Raw genomic sequence first — 19,213 nt, forward strand, 5'->3', positions numbered from 1 at the left:
ATCAAGTATTGTATCTCCGTCATGTCACCTCTTATAGACTTTCTCCATATAGCATGCGCATTGTACACTTGTTTTATATTCGTCACACTTTCTTTGTTTTTTTTCCTTCAAATCCGTGAGAATATTCATAGGCAACGCCAAACTCTGTGTCACGTCAACAACTTTTTTCTTCTCCTCCTCTCTTAGTCTGCCCGCAAGAAGGTGACCGTCTAACCTTGGCTCCAACTTATGGTTGTGAACTACATTAAGCATGGCCAACCACCAATCATTTGTCTTTTTATCAAAGTAACCAAGCATCCTAAACGGATAATCACATTTCCTTGAGCCCGTGCCTTCAAGATTCAATTTCTTCTTTGTCTTTGGTGGTTTGTATACACCACTCCAGTAAGTGTGAAACCCGCTTACTGATGATTTTCAATGATTTAAGCTCAAACTTTTGCTCCAAGAAATTACACTTTTGGGTGTTTTGGAGGTGAAGAGGGAAATAAGTGTGTGTTTAAAGTGTGGAGTCGCTGGGTTTTGTCCTAAAACAGGAAAGCATCGCAACATGAGTTGGGTTTATTGAACGCGAGTTAACCTAAGCTAGGGTTATTTTTGGTAGTTTGGGGTGGGAAGGAGTAAAATCATATGGGACAAAAGCAAGAAAATTGCTTTTCACACTTCACTTAATGTTAAAAAATACAATGAAATGACAAATTTAACCCTAAATTACCGTCGGTTAAAATCTATCAATAGTTAACTGTCGATGGAGTTATATTGGTAATTTCATTGTGCTTCATGGCAACATTTGAAGTGGGAACATCAATTTTCAAAAAGCAATTCTCAAAATATATTGTCTAGGGTTTCTTTTTTGATAGATAGAGTTGTTGAGATTCGGCACAGGAGCTTTCAGAGATTTTGGAAGAATGATTAATGACGTTTCATGGATACCGAAAGGGGTATCAAGATCAAAATCTGACCCCCCTTCTCCTTCCGATTCTGTCTTTGTTACTGTCGGCATTCTAATGGCTTCACACGGCATTCTCCAGGTTTGGGTATTCGATGAAGAAAAGTTGAAGTGGTTTGTTCACCGTCATTTTATTTTATTAGCATTCCCACTCAGCGTTGCTTGGTTTGATTGCCCCGAAACAAAAATAGGAAACTACTTGGCTGTTGGTACGTTGCAACCTCCCATTGAAATTTGGGACATTGATGTAAGTGGAATGGAATTGTTATATACTCCCTCCGTTTCAAAATGAGTGTCGCTTTAGCCCATTGCACACAGATCAAGGAATGGAATGAAATAATCATTAGACATAACACTTTTACTAAACTGCCTTTACTTTATAAGAAAAAGACAAACTTAAAGTTGCATTGAAAATTGTGTGAGAGAAAAGTTGAAGAGGGTAAAGTTGGAAGAAAAAAATTAAAGTTGTATTGGAAATGTAAAGCGACATTCATTTTGAAACAAATTTTTTTTGCTAAAGCGACACTCATTTTGAAACGGAGAGAGTATATTTTAATATATAGACCCTTTTTTGCGTATATATTGTAAGTATAATCCCTTTTATTCTAATCTTACTTAGAGTGGTGATGAGGAAGGACCATCTGTTGTGTTGGAAGGTCATACTGACTCAGTAATTGATCTTGCATGGAACAAGGAGTACAGGTTTTGTTTTTTAAATTTTAAATTCTTATATCTTCTGCTTCATATACACCCATTTTTGAATTAACCGTCTACTCAACTGAATTGTTTACTCTCTTTATTAAAACATATACATACAGGAATACAATCGCAAGTGCCGGTGGTGACAGTCAAGTGAAGATTTGGGATGTTGTTGCTCAGAAGTGTGATATTACCATGGACCATCACTCAAACGAGGCAAGAATTAAGTTCTAAAGCAATTCATTTATATTCCTGTCCTGAATTTACTTTTTTTCCTTGAACTGGTATATAATTTCTGCATTTGATAGATTTTTTGGGATCTTTGTTAAACAAGTATGAACCATGCATGATGTAACAGCTGTGGTTGAATTTTCTGTCTTTATGAGATGCAAATGTGTAAATATATGATCAGCAAATTTTCTGTCTTTCTTGGGTCTTTGGTTAGCAAAGCTCCAGAATTTTGATAATTCCTCCTTAATCTAATCATTAAATATTCAGTGAAGCACTGTCTAAGACCTCCTCTCAGTATTGTTATAAAGTAGTTATTGAATAAATAGGAAAACCGGAGAAAAAGTCATTAGGAATTACTTTGGGACTTGAGCTTGGCTGGGAAAGACCATGCTATTGAGTTCTTCAAAGAGTGAGACCAAATAATCTTGAATATCTTGGGAACTCTTTGTAATTAAAATCCATTTTGGTTTTTCTCATTCTTTGGTTAGATTCTTTGGTTAGTTTACCATATTGTTTTTGGGGTAATCCTATTCTATCATCAATAAAATGATTTCAATTTTGGTACTGGTATTAGACAGAGCATTAAGATATTAGGGATTAGATGCTCAATTTATATGTTTGTGTTGAATCCCAATCTACATATTTTATACGCAATGTTCATATCTTATTGACTAATATTAAGGGTGTGTTTGGATGGAGGGTTTAAGAGGGGAATGGAGGGGAGGGTTTATTTTTCATTTTTAAATTATGAACACTATGAAATGTTTTTGAAAAGTTAACACATACATTAACATGATAAACGATCATATAGTACTTCAATCACACTTAATTTATTTTAGAAAAACATGTTATATAGTCTTGAATTTAAAAAAGAAAAGTAAACCCTCCCCTCCTAAACCCTCAATCCAAACACACCCTAAGACTTAATTGCAGTTTTGGCCCCCTACGAAAAATCATAACAATGTTGCTCCCTATGTTATAGTAGTTAATAGCGGCAACACGTAGCATAACAACGACGAACCGCTATGTTAATCGTTGTAGCGGCGCGGAGTCAAATAGCGGCTGCTTCAGCTGCTATAACAGCATAGCGGTGCTAAGCGGATAGCGGCCGCTTCAGCTTCTATTTGATTTTTAGTAGAAAATTTTCAAATGACCATATTTTTAAAACCTTTTTTAGGGCATTTTGTGGAATTCGTAAACCCTAACATTTTTGAACTATTTCTCTCCTCAACTGTGCCGCGAAACACACTCTTCTATCTTATGGTTTCTCTTGTTTTATGATTTTTTTTTATTTGTTCCTCTGTCGTTTGTTTTTGGGTGTTTTGATTTATGAATGTGTCGTGAGATTCGAGTCTTATATTTAATATAATATTAAATATAAGTTTTTTTTTTGTTGAAAAATATATAAGTTTGTTTATTCTTTATAATATTATTCATGTAATTTGTCATAATGCTATACGCTATCCCGCTAATCTATGAAGCACGAACACTCCTCGGATTAGACGTGTCCCGGTGTCGGACACGTGTCGTCCGACACCGACACATGTAATTACACTGACACTTGTAATTACACTGAATTATGTGATCTTTTTTCATATTATTAGCCATGTGGGCGTGTCTGTATCTGTGCTTCATAGCCCGCTATCCCACTTTTGGGGTTGGCCGCGACGGACCAATATTGACTACTACTTTAGCCCCTTGCTCTGATTTTGACCAAGTCAACGCACATGTGGCACCTCACTTAACCGCAATTAAGCCTTATATTATATTAACATGCATCAGCGCTGGTGGTTGTTTCTGTGTTGGAGTCAATGTTTAATAGGTCTTTTTTGTGTTCCATCTTCATATTTTTAGTCAATGCATTTTCTAATATCTTCCATATTTATTTCCTTTCCATCGATCCCCGCGCAGGTTTTGGCAGTTGCTTGGAATCACCATGCACCACAGGTTCTTCTTAGCGGTTCATATGATAAAACTGTTGTTCTGGTAATGATCCAAAGTTCCTTGGTTTTTCTGTATTTTGCTTTGGCATTGATTACTTAGTATAATGTACTCGATGTTTGTTTATTCATGTGTCGTTTTGGTCTTTGCAGAAGGATGTGAGGATGCCATCACATTCTGGATATAAGTGGACAGTCACAGCTGGTGTAGAGAGCTTGGCTTGGGATCCACACACTGAGCACTCTTTTGTGGTGTGTTAAGTTACTAACTTCTGTTTGCATTAATTTTGCTTTCTTGAAGGTACAAGTATTGTTTATGTCATTGATGGTGATTTAATTGTTGATCTGTTAGGTGAGTCAGGTAGATGGTAGTGTTCATTGTTTTGATGATCGGACTGCCAAGTCTAATTCCACATCTGAGCTCAATTCTACTTTTACTCTTCATGCACATGATAAATCTGTTTCGTCAATATGCTACAATCCATTGGCACCTAATGTATGTATACTGAACATTTTGACAAGAATATGTATATGTATTAGTTATGTATGTATGTTAGTTTAACCCTGCCATGTTGACATGACCTCGTGCAGCTTCTTGCTACTGGATCCTTAGACAGAACGGTAAAGCTTTGGGATTTGTCTAACAACCAACCAACTTGTGTAGCATCTCAAAATCCTGGACTCGCCGATGTACGTTGTATTTCTTTCTCGGAAGACAGCCCCTTTATGTTGGCTATAGGAGGGAGAGTAGGAGAGGCGCATGTAAGTGAAGACGACCCAACGAACCTTTACATTACATTTGTATTCTTGATAATCTCTCCATAAAGTTGTTGACCCTTGGACTAATTATTTTATAGATATGGAACACCTTATCTGATCCTAGCATCTCTGGAAGTGAGGGATGGAATAGTTAGCAAGTATTGTAATCGTAAACTACTTTCATACTCATTTAGATAAATGAGTATCTTTTATATGTATATAGCCCAAGTATTGGTGATGTTATCTTTTCCGTCTTGTTACGATGTTTGTTCGATTTAGATTGTCATACCAACTTCGATGCAATGCATTTCTGATCAATCTTTATTGTTGTCAACGTTGTTACGATGTTTGTTCGATTTAGATTGTCATACCAACTTCGATGCAATGCATTTCTGATCAATCTTTATTGTTGTCAACGTTATAAATTCGAAGACATGAGAATTCTAGACACTTGAATGTAGTCATATTTCCAAGTTTATGTATTTTATTGTTTTTTTTTTTTGGGTAGATAGACGAAATGACTGGGTAGATAGACGAAATGACAAAGTCATCATAAACTCACACACATAAGTAGAGGTATTGGGAATCGAACCCCGGTCATGGCATCCAGCCTAACAATTTCGGCATTTTGCAAGTTGAGCTAGGACTTCTGGATTGTATTTTATTTTTTTTATGCTATTAACATTGATATTGTGAGTGTGTTTGCAAATTCATTCTTTTTGTTTAAAACAAATTTGTATTTTATCGATGTATTATATTTTTTTTGTAAGATATCGATGTATTATATTGAAGGAATATCAATATTTTTAGTAAATAAATAAATATTTGAGTAAGCAAATGGAATCAAACCAATTGTTATAAATTAATTAATTTAATTTTTTAAAATTATTTTTACCATTAGATAAAGGCAAATTTTAAGTTAACCACTATTTAATTACTTTTCGGTTGATCCTTTTTTGGACAAAATTACTCTTTGCAACCAAATATTTTTCAAATTTAAAAACCTAAATCTATGCTTAAATTATAGGAAATTTGACAGCAAAATATCTTTTATTTTATTTTTTTACCCCTAAAGATAAAATGGTGCTTGGAGTGATGGGTTTTGTACAAATACTGTGACTACGTGAGTTAACTCATGCAGCGTGACTTAACTCGCGCAGGATCATTTTAGTCATTTTAGTTGGGAGCGAGTGTTTTTAGTTGGGAGAAGAGCTAGTGCCTAAACATCAAAGCACTTGAGTACTCCATTGATATAAATTGCAATAGAAACTCTTAATTCTAGTTTTAATCCAAGACCAAACCAAAAGCTTAACCCCTTTAAAATTGTCTTGGTTACCAAAAACAGCTTGATTACACCGCTTCAAAATAAGCCATAAGCTAAGCATCCATACCAAATCAAGGCATTCCTTCACTTTTATCCCATGAGAAACCAGACTTATAAACTGAGTAACATGACTAGAGTTGTTGCTCAACAACTAATGCCTAGTCAAGACAAAACATCTGATCATAACTTACAAGATACTTGACAATAAAAAAATAAAATTAGATGTTTCATTTGTGATACATCCTTTCACAAACAAAGGGAATACTATATTACGTAAAAACCTTTTGAATCAAGTTACCAATAGTTGGAAGACGATTATTCCAAACAAATAGTGACACCTTTGATAAAACCAAATTATTGCAAGAAATCTTGTACAAAGAAGAATCTGATATAAAGTCAAATGTAGAGATCAATTCATAAGCTTCTTTAATTGAGTATATGCCACCATGATTAATGTCTTATTGCCAAACATCACCCACATTTTCATGCAAAAGGAAAATTAGCAAAAAGAGTCCTACACCCCCTCAATTAACTCTTCCTTTCAAGTGTTCGCCCCCAACTCCAGCCTTTTTCCTCAAACTCATTTGAAATTACCTTATCTTTCACAGACCAACTGAGATGTGCTTGCAAGTCCGGGGTTCAAAATTCAACCTCGCATAAAATTGTTCTTGCACCTACCAATTGAGATATGCTAGCAATTCATTTCATTTTTCTTTTTGGCAATCTTCATCTATAATTCTCTACTCTGTTGCTTTTTAGTTAATTCATATTTGACCGAAATTGTGGCATAAAGTAAACAAAACGTTAGAACCTTGATTTTTTCTTTCTTTCAATAATTAATGAAAGAAACATATGATAGTGTTGTTAATATTTTTTTGAAGAAGCTGACAGTGTTGTTAATTAGTACTTCCCGAATGCAAAAATAATTATTTGATTCATTATCACATCCATGATACATCATCATCATCATCATCACAATATTATTATGCATTATTACCATTTTCCTTGCATGATTCTCTGTCATGGGCCTAATATAATAGAGCTCTTTCACTCATTATCATTATAATACTCCCTTCGTCTCTAAATTATAGTCGTTTAAGGTTTGTGCACGGTTATTAAGGAAATGATTAGTTGGGTTGATTTTGATAGTAAAATTAGTGTCATTTACTAAAACACCCTTATTAATTGTAGTTAGTGGAGTAGTTAAGTTGGATGAAATTCAATAAATAAGGGTATATTAATGGAAAAAAATAATAAATCTTGCATTGGTATTCTAAAGTGACAATTATTTTGAGAAAAAGAAAAAATGGTAAAGTGACAATTATTGTGAGACGGGGGGAGTAGTATAAAATTATTACGGTTTGTTGCATGCTAGGTATTGCACTCTAGATTTGATTTTCTTTTAATCTATTAATAAAGGAAATATTATCTATATTATACCGATTGATAATTATAAAATAAAAATTGTTGCTTTTCTATGCAGAATTTTGGATCTCTAAAGTGAGAAAATAGATTAAAAAAAATAGTATTATTTTAACAAACTCATAATTTACTATAATATAAAAACAATATCTACATTAATTTATTATTTAATGGTGGATGTTATACTCTAAAATGAGTTGGTCATTTTAAATAAGTTGAATCCATCTAAACACCTTACATAAATTTTATTTAAAACAACTTGACATTAGCTACATGCACCTTCATCATGTTCCCTCTCCACCTACTAATAATGAATTAGGTGCTATTATTATTGCTAAGCGCATAGCTCTTCTATCTTATATCGGGAACAACTTTAAATGAGATTTTTTTAGGAGATGTAGAATAATATCATTGTTCATTGTATTGTAAAATAAAAAACAAATAACGTGACACTATACCCACATACACCAGAATCATGTTCCCTTTCCAGCTAATTCTACACTAATTAACCAAAAAGCGTGTAACATAAAATTAGGTTCAAATATATGTATACCTCGCAGGCTAATATTTGGTGTTAGTTGGCATTACTTTCTTAGAATAGGTAGGAATTGGTTTATGAGAAGTTCCACCATCAGCAAGATCATATTTCTCTGTCGCAAAAAAAAAAAAAAAGTGTAAAAAATGATAAGAACAGCTACAAAAAGTACAATAATTTAAAATCTAGAGTTTTCAATAGTTGTTTATTCGGTTAACAATTTCACGTTAAATGAAAAAATTAATTGTTAAGCAACATATAAATAAAATGACTCATAAACAATTTTAGTTAAGATATGATGTCCAACGAAACTGTGTTGTACCAAATAATGGTATTAGAGTCTATGATTCGATCGACTCTTTATACAAAAAATCTTGTAGCAATATGTGGTGGTAAGATAATGTGTCCCATTGATGTTGTGTCTTTATACCAACAGCAGTGGAAGTGTAAAGATTTTCGTTTGTTGATTGTCATTAGTCCAAACGATCCTCAACCTCCCATCAAAACCTTAAAATCTTGGGCATGGTGGTTAAACATACACGTGCACGGTTCAATTAGCTTGGACAGTATCCCATCCTGTGAGATTGATTCCATGGCACCTTTCTTGTATGCTTTTTGCTTGGAGTTTAAGTCAGCTCACATACGTGGACACCAAAAATGGCTTGTTCTTGTGAATGCTTCAGCTGTACTAGTTTGAAGATTGGTTGAGAAGTGACATTGATTGGTCACACGAATACTATGGTTTATTTTCCGTCTAGTTCCACCATATCTTTGGCATGATTCACACCCAAAAACAAATCCATGTTGTAATTTTAGTTGTTATTATTATATTTCAGAAATTAATTAAAATTTACCCATCAAAAATTTGCTTCACATGTTTACTTACTTGCGCATACTTGGTCAAAGATTTATGTATGAGGTGTAACATTTACATTACACTATGGTCATTCCTTTCAGGCTTAAAATTATGAACTACCACCACTCACCGGTCTTTAATACATAGTGTTCCTTATTTTTCTCTTAAAGTAAAAGAGTATTAACTATAAGTGCTTTGCAGTCAGATATATACATACTTTTTCAAAACTTCTATACTAAATTACTCATATAATAGATCTCTCTTATCAATGGAACATATTTTTGACACGGAAAATTCATTTTCTTCATACTTATAAAATCGAGTTTATACTTTCGGCTGCATCTTCTGTGCTTATAAAATTCAAGTTGTTACGTCACCTCTGATATGATTTATACCAGGGAAGAATTTGGCCAAGTCATACACATCATTACATCAATATTAAGCACAAATAAGTTTACTTGATATTTCACTTATATACTTTAAAATAATTAAATGAATGATATAGGAGCATAGTTTTGTGGGTGCGCATCCAAATATTTGTGATCAAACCAGACTTCCTCATCAAATGTACCCTAAATGAACGAAAGACATTGTGCAGTCGACTCATCCGACACCACCACAACGAAGCACCTACAGCCTTTGGGCGAGTCATCTAAATCAAACCTCCTTTAGGAACAGAATGCTTATGGGACAATATCAACAAAGAGTTCTATGCTTCGACACACAAAAAGTAAATAGACACTAAACTACATAGGGGCCAATATTGGCAAAGAGACTGGAACCTACGCCATAAAAAGACCATAGGCATCAACATGTGGGTCTCGCTCTCGTGTTATTTAAGAAATGGAGAGGAATCTCAACCCATCTAAAGGACAATATATCGGCAAAGAGTGTGAACCCTATACACTTGAAAAAGATCATAGACAAATATGAGCGAATCTCTTTTAGGAGGCAGTATTGACAAAGAGTCCGAACATTAGACACTAAAAAAAATATCATAAGAATCAAAATGCATACGAGACAGAAAGCCTTAGGGTAATATCAACACAGTCTGAACCATAGGTACCAAAACACTAACCATAGACATCAAAAAGCCTATGAACTAAGGTTGCAAGGACCAATCACTCCGTTAAATCGATCAATCGAACGGAGAATATCATACACCAAATAAAAAAGCCAATCATAGGTAAAATGGTAGGCAACACAAGATCAATATAAATAAATGTCATTCTAATTCTAATCAAGCCAACACTTGCTACCTATAGCCATCAATTTAAGCTCGATGTTGGAGTACTTAAGATCATCCAAGTCTACCAGGGGTGATGGAACTGTTCTCTGTTTTCCCTTGACAAATTCAACAAGTGACTGGTGAAATAAACAAACATTTGCAGAAGATACTTTCTCACATTTATTTTCAAAAAAATGAAACAACTCAAAGAGATATTTTTTTTCTCTCAAACTGAAACCAAATAATAAACCACAAACATCCATTTTCTCAGGTTACTTCCACAAACAAATCAATACAACAATGTGCAGTAAACACCAAAGCATCAAAATTATATATACACTAAACATGTATAGTTACAAGCTATTAACCTAGATAACACAAGAGAGTTCCATAATTTTTTTTTTTTTTTTATATATTAAAGTTGTAATTTGAACGAAATAATTGAGTAAGAAATATCTCACTAGTCAGCACTAGCAGCAGGGACCGCATGAGACTGAGGTTGGTCCTGGTTCGATGTCGTTGCATCGCACAAATGTGGCCTCAACTTATTCTTCCACACTTCCTCGAAAGCAACTGCGTCCCCACCAAACCTCTTCACCTCAACCACAACCATCTCAGCGGTTAATCGGTAAATCTCAATCCCAATCACCAAATCCCCATTCTCCTCTTCAATTTCCACCCCACATTCCTTCTTCCTCCTCACCACAAGCCCCTCTGCCTTCGCAGCCGCCTCAGCCTTCTCCACAACCTTCTCCGGTAACTCCCTCAACATAAACCTCTCACCTTCACCACCATCAATAAAAAACCCAGAAAGATTCAACCCTCTAGAGAAAAACGATATAATATCAAACGCATTGAAATCCAATGGTTTTCCCTCTTCATCCCCATTATTAACCTTCTTCTCAAACTCAAAACCCTCCTCATAAAACTTCACCTCTTTATACCCTTTTCTAAACCAAGGATCCCTCAAAATCTCATCAACAGTTATCCTAGTCTCAGGATTCGTATCCATCAACCGCGATAAAAACCGCTTTAGATCCGGTGAAACCCACCGTGGACACTTAAATTCTCCGCTATATATCTTCCTATACATCACCATCAAATTTGGATCATTAAATGGAAGATAACCAGCCACAAGAACAAACAGGATAATACCACATGACCATATATCCACCTTAGCTCCATCATAACCTCTCTTCGCTAAAATCTCCGGTGCCACATATGCAGGTGTTCCACAAAGCGTGTGTAACATCCCGTCAATTCGAACTTGCTCTTTCACTGCACTCAATCCAAAATCCGAAACCTTCAAATTCCCCTGCAATTCATTATAAAATCCATAAGAGAAAATAACACTAATTAGTTTCATAAATCATTACAAAATTGCAATTAGTTACAGAACCAAAATCAGAATCATTCGCTAATACAATTGTATCAATACCTTATCATCTAGTAACAGATTTTCAGGTTTCAAATCACGATGAAAAACACCGTGTGAATGACAATATCCAACAGCAGAGATAAGCTGTTGAAAGAGTCTACGCGATAAATCTTCACTAAACCGTCCTTTATTCGCAATTTTGGCGAATAATTCACCACCTTTAGCAAACTCCATGACAAAATAGATCTTCGTTTTCGTCGCAAGAACTTCATGAAGCCGAACAATATTCGGATGACGAAGCTTACTCATGATTGAAATTTCACGTTTCACATGTCCAGCGAGTCCAGTTGCGGTGATTTTCTTCTTGTTGATCACTTTCACAGCCACGCTCTGTCCATTCTCCGTGTTCCGCGCGTGGTATACTTTCGCAAACGCGCCGCATCCTAAGAGTTTGCCGAGCTCGTATTTGCCGAAGAGTGCGGTGGTGGTGGAGGCATCTGCCGGAGCTGGCGCTGCTGCCTGTTCGATATCCGACATTCGCGGTGTTGATGGTTGTTTAGATCGAGCTCTCTGTTTGAGAGAGCACGATCGATGAATAACTTGTTTGGGAAAATGCAAAGATTATATAAAAGTGTTAATCACTTTTTTCAGATATGGGAATTAGTTTATGGTTTATTCTTTTGTTGAGAATATGCTAAACTTATGTAGAAAAAATGCTTTTTTGTTTTTTTATTGTTGAGGATTTGGTGGAAGTTGAATTTGAAAGGAAGTGGTGTTGCAGAAGGTTCAGGAAAGTGTTAAGTTATTTATGTGTCAATTATTGACCGCTGGGTTTGGGAGGAAAAAAGAAAAGCGATTTTTTTTTTTTTTTGCCTTACGCGTGAGTTGAGGACTGTTAGGTGAGGTATTATTGTTCTTTTAGTTGTTTTTTGGCTGTTTGTTTTAGTTAAGTTATCTTTTTTATTCAATAATTAAAAACCAAATAAAACTTTTGGTCCTTATTTCACAGAATTCTCAAGTTAATCGTTTAAGTTTTAATTAAGTCTTTTTAGTTTGACAGAATTTTTAGTCCTTTAAATTTCAAAAGTTTCAAATAGGTCATTTTAGTTAATAAACTATTTCATCGTCACCATTTCAAAAGTTTCAAATAGTTCTTTTTAGTTTGAAACTTTTGAAGAGAATTTCGTCAACCTAAACGGATCTATCTGAAACTTTTGAAACTTAAAGGACTAATTTGGGAATTCTATCAAACTAAAATGATCTATTTGAAACTTTCGAAACTTAAAAGACTAACTTGGGAATTCCGTCAAACTAAAAGGACTAAAAGTGGTATTTGACCATAATTAAAAATAAAAGTTTATTCAAAAAAGTAAGTTAATATATTTTGATTTTGTGGTTGTAAGAATTTTTTTTTAAGAGTATGTGGATGTAATTTTTATAAAATTGATTCCGATTAAAAGTGAGTTGATAGTAAAGTAATATATATTTAGATACATTTATGTAGAAATGAGATGAACTAAAACTTTGTATGTAATAATAAAAGGGTACATGTATGTTTGTTTTCTCTTCTACAGATGTCATAATTGAGTTTGAATGTGTGAAATTGATTCTGACATGTTTGATTATTTTTTGGTATAATTGTTTCTACTTTTAGAATTGATTTTATTTGAAACTGTGATTTGTAACTTTTGATTATATGATTGATTTTTACACTTAATTTACAATTCAACTCACTATTAAATGATTTATCCAAACACAAATCACTTTACCTTTAATTCAATTTTAGTCGACTTCAATTTTATAGAATTAATTCTCTAAAAATAAATTATTGTCAACAAAGAACCAAACATAAACTACAAATTCCATCTTCATGTAGAATCAATCTTGGAGAGAAAATCAATCCTACTCAAAACCACAAGTTAGTAAGATTCATCTCATAAACTTTAAAACAAACACTCCTTTTCTTGGGTATATTATGGATCTTATTAGTATAAAAAAAGTGAATAGATAATAATCTACCTTATAACGAATAACTAATAACTAAGTTTATAGCATATAGCAAATACGCTAGCTAGTTAAATTCGTAGTGTTTAATAAAATTAAGGGTTGTATGAATTTATAAGAATAAAATAACAAAAATAAGATATATTTAATTAATATTTAAATTTTTCAATTAATGCTGCAAGAGTGAAATTGAGATAAAAAAAAAATAGTAAATTATAACTTATTTGAATTAACTTCAAAAAACTCTATAAGCTAGTAAAAATAAACTATAAATTTGTAAGAAAATAATAATTACTAAATAAATTACCTCAAATAAACTTTTTTTAGGAGATTAATCAAATAAATTTATAAAACATAAACTATAAGCCCGAAATTGTGTTTGGTGTATGTTCTTCCTCATGACTTTGAGTTGTGAAGACTAAAAAAAAACTAACGCTTTGCTTACGCGTGGAGATAGAAGAAGAGGGAAACCGTGAATTAGCTTTTCATGTTAACGACAAATACAGACCACACACGTGGCGGTTACTCATTGGAAAATGTAGTTGACTATGCAATAATATATTGCCACGGCGGTGCCGACGTTGAAAACCATCTCGTTGTTTTTATTTTCTGGATTTTTTTCATTTATCATGTGTAGCAGAAAATGACTTTTTATTTGATTTTTTGTACATATAAATGACTTTTTCTTAGATTTTTTGCTGTAAATGACTTCTTCTTTTTGACATAAATAAATGACTTTTCTGACAATTACTACTTTTGATGAGGCAAGACATCATGTGATATGGACCTCAAATTTCAACGACGAGTTCTCGACCGGACAAGTGTGATAGTTAAAAATTGTATTCCAATAATGTACACTGCACATAATCACATTCCAAAAAAATGTAAAATGAACATTCGAATTTGCATAGTAGGAAAAAATTAGTGAACTCATAAAAAAAATGCTAATAAATACATTTAGGACGGTGATTAGAATAACAAAATGATTACTCTCACCGTCTCAACATATAAGTATTTATTTAACTAAAAATGCGTTCCTAAGAATGAATATAAATATACTTTATTTACATCTTCTGCAAATTATTGTATCTTATTGGTAATGAGAGTTGGGTTTAACATAATGTGTTGGCTGGGGGCGCGGGGTGGATCAAGTTGGTGGAGGGATATAGGTAGGATTCGTGATCATGTGAGCTTTGAGAGAGGTTGTTGGTTCGAGGAGAATGCGTGTAGGAAGGTTAATAGTGGGACATATACTCTTTTCTGATCGGATAGGTGGGTGGGGGAGATTCCTTTGAAGGAGAGGTTTAGTAGGTTGTTTAATTTGGCACTGGACAAATGAGTATCAGTGACTGATATGCAGGCGCAAGGTTGGGGGGAGGGCGGTGAGGCTTGGAAGTGGTGGCATTGTTTGTTGGCTTGGGATGAAGAGTTGGCCAAGGAGTGCTCGATGGTTATTTCTAACATTCATTTGCAGGTTGATGTGACTGATAGATGACATTGACTGCTAGATACAAGTGGAGTGCACTCTGTCAGTGGGGTATATCATTATCCTTTTTTTTTGTGTACAGGGAAAAGCCCAAAGAGAAAAAAAAATTATGAAATTAAACGAACATTCCTAGGCATGCAAACCCCGGAAATGTCCTTGAACAAAATACTTTGTAGCTCCCTTTTTTTAGAGGGTATAACATTATCTTACTAACCAACAAATGCATCAGGCAGGGTAGGATGTCCCGTTGAAGGTTTCCGTTTTTGCTTAGTGTCTCCTTCATAACAAGTTTTCTACAAAAGATAATTTAGGTAGGTGTGGTATCTTATTTGATGATGGTTCTATGTGTGTTTCTGGATGTGGTGGGGTGGAATCGGTTCACCATTTGTTTTTGAATTGTAATATTTTAGACTTTCTATGGTACTTAGTTCGTGATTGGGTGGGGGTCTCGGGAGTTGATCCAAATTCTGTAGTGGATCATTTTCAACATTATGCTTACTTGTCAAGTGGTTCAAAAAAGTGGCAATCTTTTATACGTTTGTTGTCGCTTGCTATAGTTTGGGTGATTTGGTAAGAAAGAAATGATATAAACTTTAATAATAAGACAAAGTCAATGCCTCACTTGTTGGATAAGGTCAAATATTTATCAATGTTGTGGCCGAAGAAAAATGCTGAAATATTTCTATTGGGTTATTTGGGTGGTGGCAGCATCTTTTAGATTGCTTGGACGCTGGTTAGATGTTTTTACTTTGCTTATTCTTATTGTTGAATTGTTGTATTTGAACTTTGCTGCTCTTCCTTGACACACCTTATGCTAAGAGAAACATCTTTTATCGTTTAATATACGTTCCATTTTCATTTATTAAAAAAAATTCTTTTTGACAAATCTTTCTCTCATACTCACATTATGCTTTTTATTATCTCTCTTCATTTTTATCTCTCTCTAAGATTGTTTAAACCAATAAAAATTGAGAGAAATGTGAACTCTTGAAATGAATCCTTTGATGATCGAATAGATGATGAAATACCAGTTAAGGGTAATGTATTATTTTTATTGTTTCTAAATTAAAATGCATAAAATTATTCACTTTAAAAATTTCAAATTTATTTATTTATTTATTTTTTGAAGAAATAAAATTTATTTGTTTGCAAGTGAGATTAACACAAAATTTAAAAAATAATAGAGAATGTTTCTCAACATAAACGTGTTTTGTTTGGTAAAAAAAAAAAACATAAATGTGTTTTGTTTGCACACCGTCAATTTGACGGCTGATCTATAACTAGCTGTCTAGCTAGTAGCTACATATGGCACATTCAAAAGCAATAAATAACCTAATCAAAAACGTAAAATGAAAATTAAACATGGATATTTCAACTCTTTCTTCCTTAAGAATAGTTAAATTGTTTTTTTTTTCTTTCTGTTTTCTTTTTCTTTCTTGTTTGTTCCTTTTGTTATCTTTGTAACCAAGAATTACAGTCATCAAACATTAGAGCTGAAATGAGAGTTAAAATATATAATAAAAAAGTTGGCTGGTGTGTTTTAATTGTGTAGATTGAAAATGGAGAAAAATCGAGAGAATTTTCAAATAAAATAATCCAATCCTATAGATGTGGTTCAAAATTGAAATAAATTGGGAGCCTAAGACTAATGCTTGCTTAATTGACCTTGCATATTTCACGGATCTATTTCATGAGTACCATTGTATTCATTCAAAATTAATTGATGATGGTTCTAAGGGGAAATCTGTAGGCGCAACGAGTTGTGGTCGATTAATATGCAGTGAGAGAGGAAGACGTGTTAAAGGTTTGGTAGTCAATGTGGGTTATGGTACGAAGCTCACATATCGGTCCAAGGGTGTGATAATTAAAGTGTAAATGTGTTCGTGGTGTAGTTTGGATTGTTTTCAAATAAAAAATCATTCAATTCAAAGATTAAAATCTAGTTTAAATAGATAACATAATTATCATCAAGTTTATTAACTTACAAATCAATGAACCATATGTTAAACACAGCATTTTTGTTTTCATAAGCAAAGATGTATTAAGAGAAAACGTACTTGACGTAAGCCAAACCCCCTTCTACGGTTCTACCCATAAGTTAAAATCAAAAGATAAATTTTACATTAACTAACAAACTAACATTGCATCTTTCCTTCTGAAAACAATGCTATATATGTTCCATCCACATACTACAACAAGTAGTAGTTAACCAGACAATATCCGATTTGGTAATATCTGTCTATCTGTTGAGGTCGTCTTCAGATATTGTCATCTTTCAATTAGAATCTAGTTAACTGATTAATATATACTACATCAAAAACTATAAACTTTAACAAATATAGGCCACACTTTTTATTCGCATTATTGTGGTCCTTCACGATATTTTGCAATGTAACCATCAATAACACTAAATCATTCATGCATTCTCCAATTACTATTATAAACAAAAATGCACCTTTTATATTCATGAATATATGATATATATAATCTATAATGGCTCTGTTTGGTAAACCCAAAAAAAAAAGCTTTTAGCTCTTAGCTTTTAGCTTATAAGCTCATTTGACAAAAAAAAGCTCTGTTTGGTAACATTTTAGCTCTGTTTGGTACAACGAGCTTATAGCTTATTTCAGGAGCTTATAAGCTATTTTTCAGAAGCTACTTCAAGTAGCTTTTGAGCTTATAGCTTTTAGCTTCTCATTTTTTCTTCCATATTTACCCTTATTATTCAAAGCAAAAGCTATCAGCTAATTTTACCAAACACTTCAACTAGCTTATCAGCTAGCTTATCAGCTATCAGCTAATTTTACCAAACAGAGCCAATATAGACTGCATACATTATTTCACTAAAAATGTATATGGTTTATAATATGTAGTATATATTTTTGTTTGTAATAGTGACTAAAAGATGTACATATTTGGCGTTAAGTTAAAATATTAATGAGGTGAAAGTATGAATAAAATAAAGAATAAAAATCCTACATAACATCACAGTCTTTCAAAAAAAAATCACAGCGATAACAAAGGAAGGCTAAATTTCTAAGATTGCTGATATGTTTAGAGTTTAGATTTTCCATTAACGGTTTGTTTGAATTGATTTACTTTTTAGATTATTTAAAACAACTTTGACAAATAAATAAGTTTCTATGTACCATTCATAAGTTTGATGGTGTAGTTTATGAAAAAACAATTTATGAAAATACAATTTTCGCTACCAAAAACTTATAAATTTATTTGCATAAACTATTTTTAATAAATTTAAAAATAAGCCAATACAAATGGATGATGCAGGAACCTGAACTTATTGTTATCTAGAAAAAGAAATCTGAACTTAATAAAGAAGAAATACAATGTTTCTACTTCTAGTGATATTCTACAATTAGACAGTTATAAGTGTGAGGAGATATTTTCATTGGACTGTGCTCGGGTGTAGATGTAGATGTTTGTTTGAATGGCTAAAATTTTTAGACAGGTTATTAGAAGCATTAAAAAGATGGGACACACAGAGATTTTCTTTTTTGAGGGAATGTGATAAAGAGATACTATGAAGTTAAAATGAATTTCTACAACCTTTTAAAAAGAAAAAGACTTTGTACAAATTGAGGATTTTTCTTTCGTAAAAAAAGAACAAACAAATTGAGGATTTCTAGGGCGCCTCAAGTAAAGCGGCATCCAAGCTCTTATTTTAGGTCTTCTAAAAATTATAAAATCCTTATTTATTAATTTTGTTAAGTCTGCAGTAACTAAATCTAATGAGCCTGTTTGTTATAACTTTTTTAAGAAAAAAATCACTTATTTTAAAAAAATAATCACTTTTAAGAGTATTGTATCCGTTTGTTACAGATTTTAAAAAAAATCAGAATCTAAAAATAATCTAAAAACAGCTTCAAACGAGAAGCTGTTAGGAGCAGCTTAAAATAAAATAGATTTTTTTTAGAGGAGAGAGAAAATATAATTTAAAAGATTGAACTAATTTTGTAACAAAAAAATCCCTTTTATGGGCCCGTTTGTTACGGATTAAAATAAAAGTGATTTTGACATAAAATAATTTAGAGATTATATTTTAGAGAATTTGTGAAAAATCATAATCTATTTTGCGTTTGTTTACCATAATAAAAATCACTTCTTTTAAACAAATAATCTAGTTTGTTTGGATACAACTATATAAAAGGAATTTTTTGTTACAAAATTAGTTCAATCTTTTAAATCATATTTTCTCTCTCCTCTAAAAAAAATCCATTATTTGAGAAGCTGCTCTTAACAGCTTCTCATTTGAAGCTGTTTTTAATTTTTTTTTTTAGATTCTAATTTTTTTAAAAATTTGTAACAAACAGATGCAATACTCTTAAAAGTGATTATTTTGTTTAAAAAAGTGATTTTTTTTCTTAAAAAAGCTATAACAAACGGG

General features: G+C 32.7%; 3 protein-coding genes across 3 annotated transcripts; 2 read left to right on the plus strand and 1 right to left on the minus strand.

Annotated features, from left to right (window-relative positions):
* The first annotated feature begins 749 nt into the window (after positions 1-749).
* LOC146923506 (uncharacterized) lies at positions 750-1,890 on the plus strand. The gene is made up of 3 exons (XM_085710894.1): positions 750-1,193; positions 1,566-1,648; positions 1,765-1,890. The coding sequence occupies exons 1-3, from the start codon at positions 906-908 to the stop codon at positions 1,877-1,879; spliced, it is 486 nt and encodes a 161-aa protein (XP_085567020.1). The 5' UTR covers positions 750-905; the 3' UTR covers positions 1,880-1,890.
* Positions 1,891-2,012: 122 nt separating this feature from the next.
* LOC146923507 (putative WD repeat-containing protein C17D11.16) lies at positions 2,013-4,730 on the plus strand. Its single transcript, XM_085711732.1, has 5 exons — positions 2,013-3,862; positions 3,970-4,068; positions 4,169-4,312; positions 4,408-4,578; positions 4,674-4,730. Exons 1-5 carry the CDS (start codon positions 3,734-3,736, stop codon positions 4,728-4,730), a joined length of 600 nt encoding a protein of 199 aa, XP_085567858.1. The 5' UTR covers positions 2,013-3,733.
* A 5,455-nt stretch (positions 4,731-10,185) lies between these two features.
* On the minus strand, positions 10,186-12,106 carry SIP4 (SOS3-interacting protein 4). Its single transcript, XM_085708660.1, has 2 exons — positions 11,379-12,106; positions 10,186-11,255 (listed from the first exon to the last, which is right to left on the minus strand). The coding sequence occupies exons 1-2, from the start codon at positions 11,853-11,855 to the stop codon at positions 10,401-10,403; spliced, it is 1,332 nt and encodes a 443-aa protein (XP_085564786.1). The 5' UTR covers positions 11,856-12,106; the 3' UTR covers positions 10,186-10,400.
* Between the last annotated feature and the right edge of the window lie 7,107 nt (positions 12,107-19,213).

The sequence above is a fragment of the Medicago sativa genome, chromosome 5, assembly GCF_051527215.1.
Source record: "Medicago sativa cultivar Bolivia chromosome 5, Bolivia_mono, whole genome shotgun sequence".
Taxonomy (NCBI): Eukaryota; Viridiplantae; Streptophyta; class Magnoliopsida; order Fabales; family Fabaceae; genus Medicago; species Medicago sativa.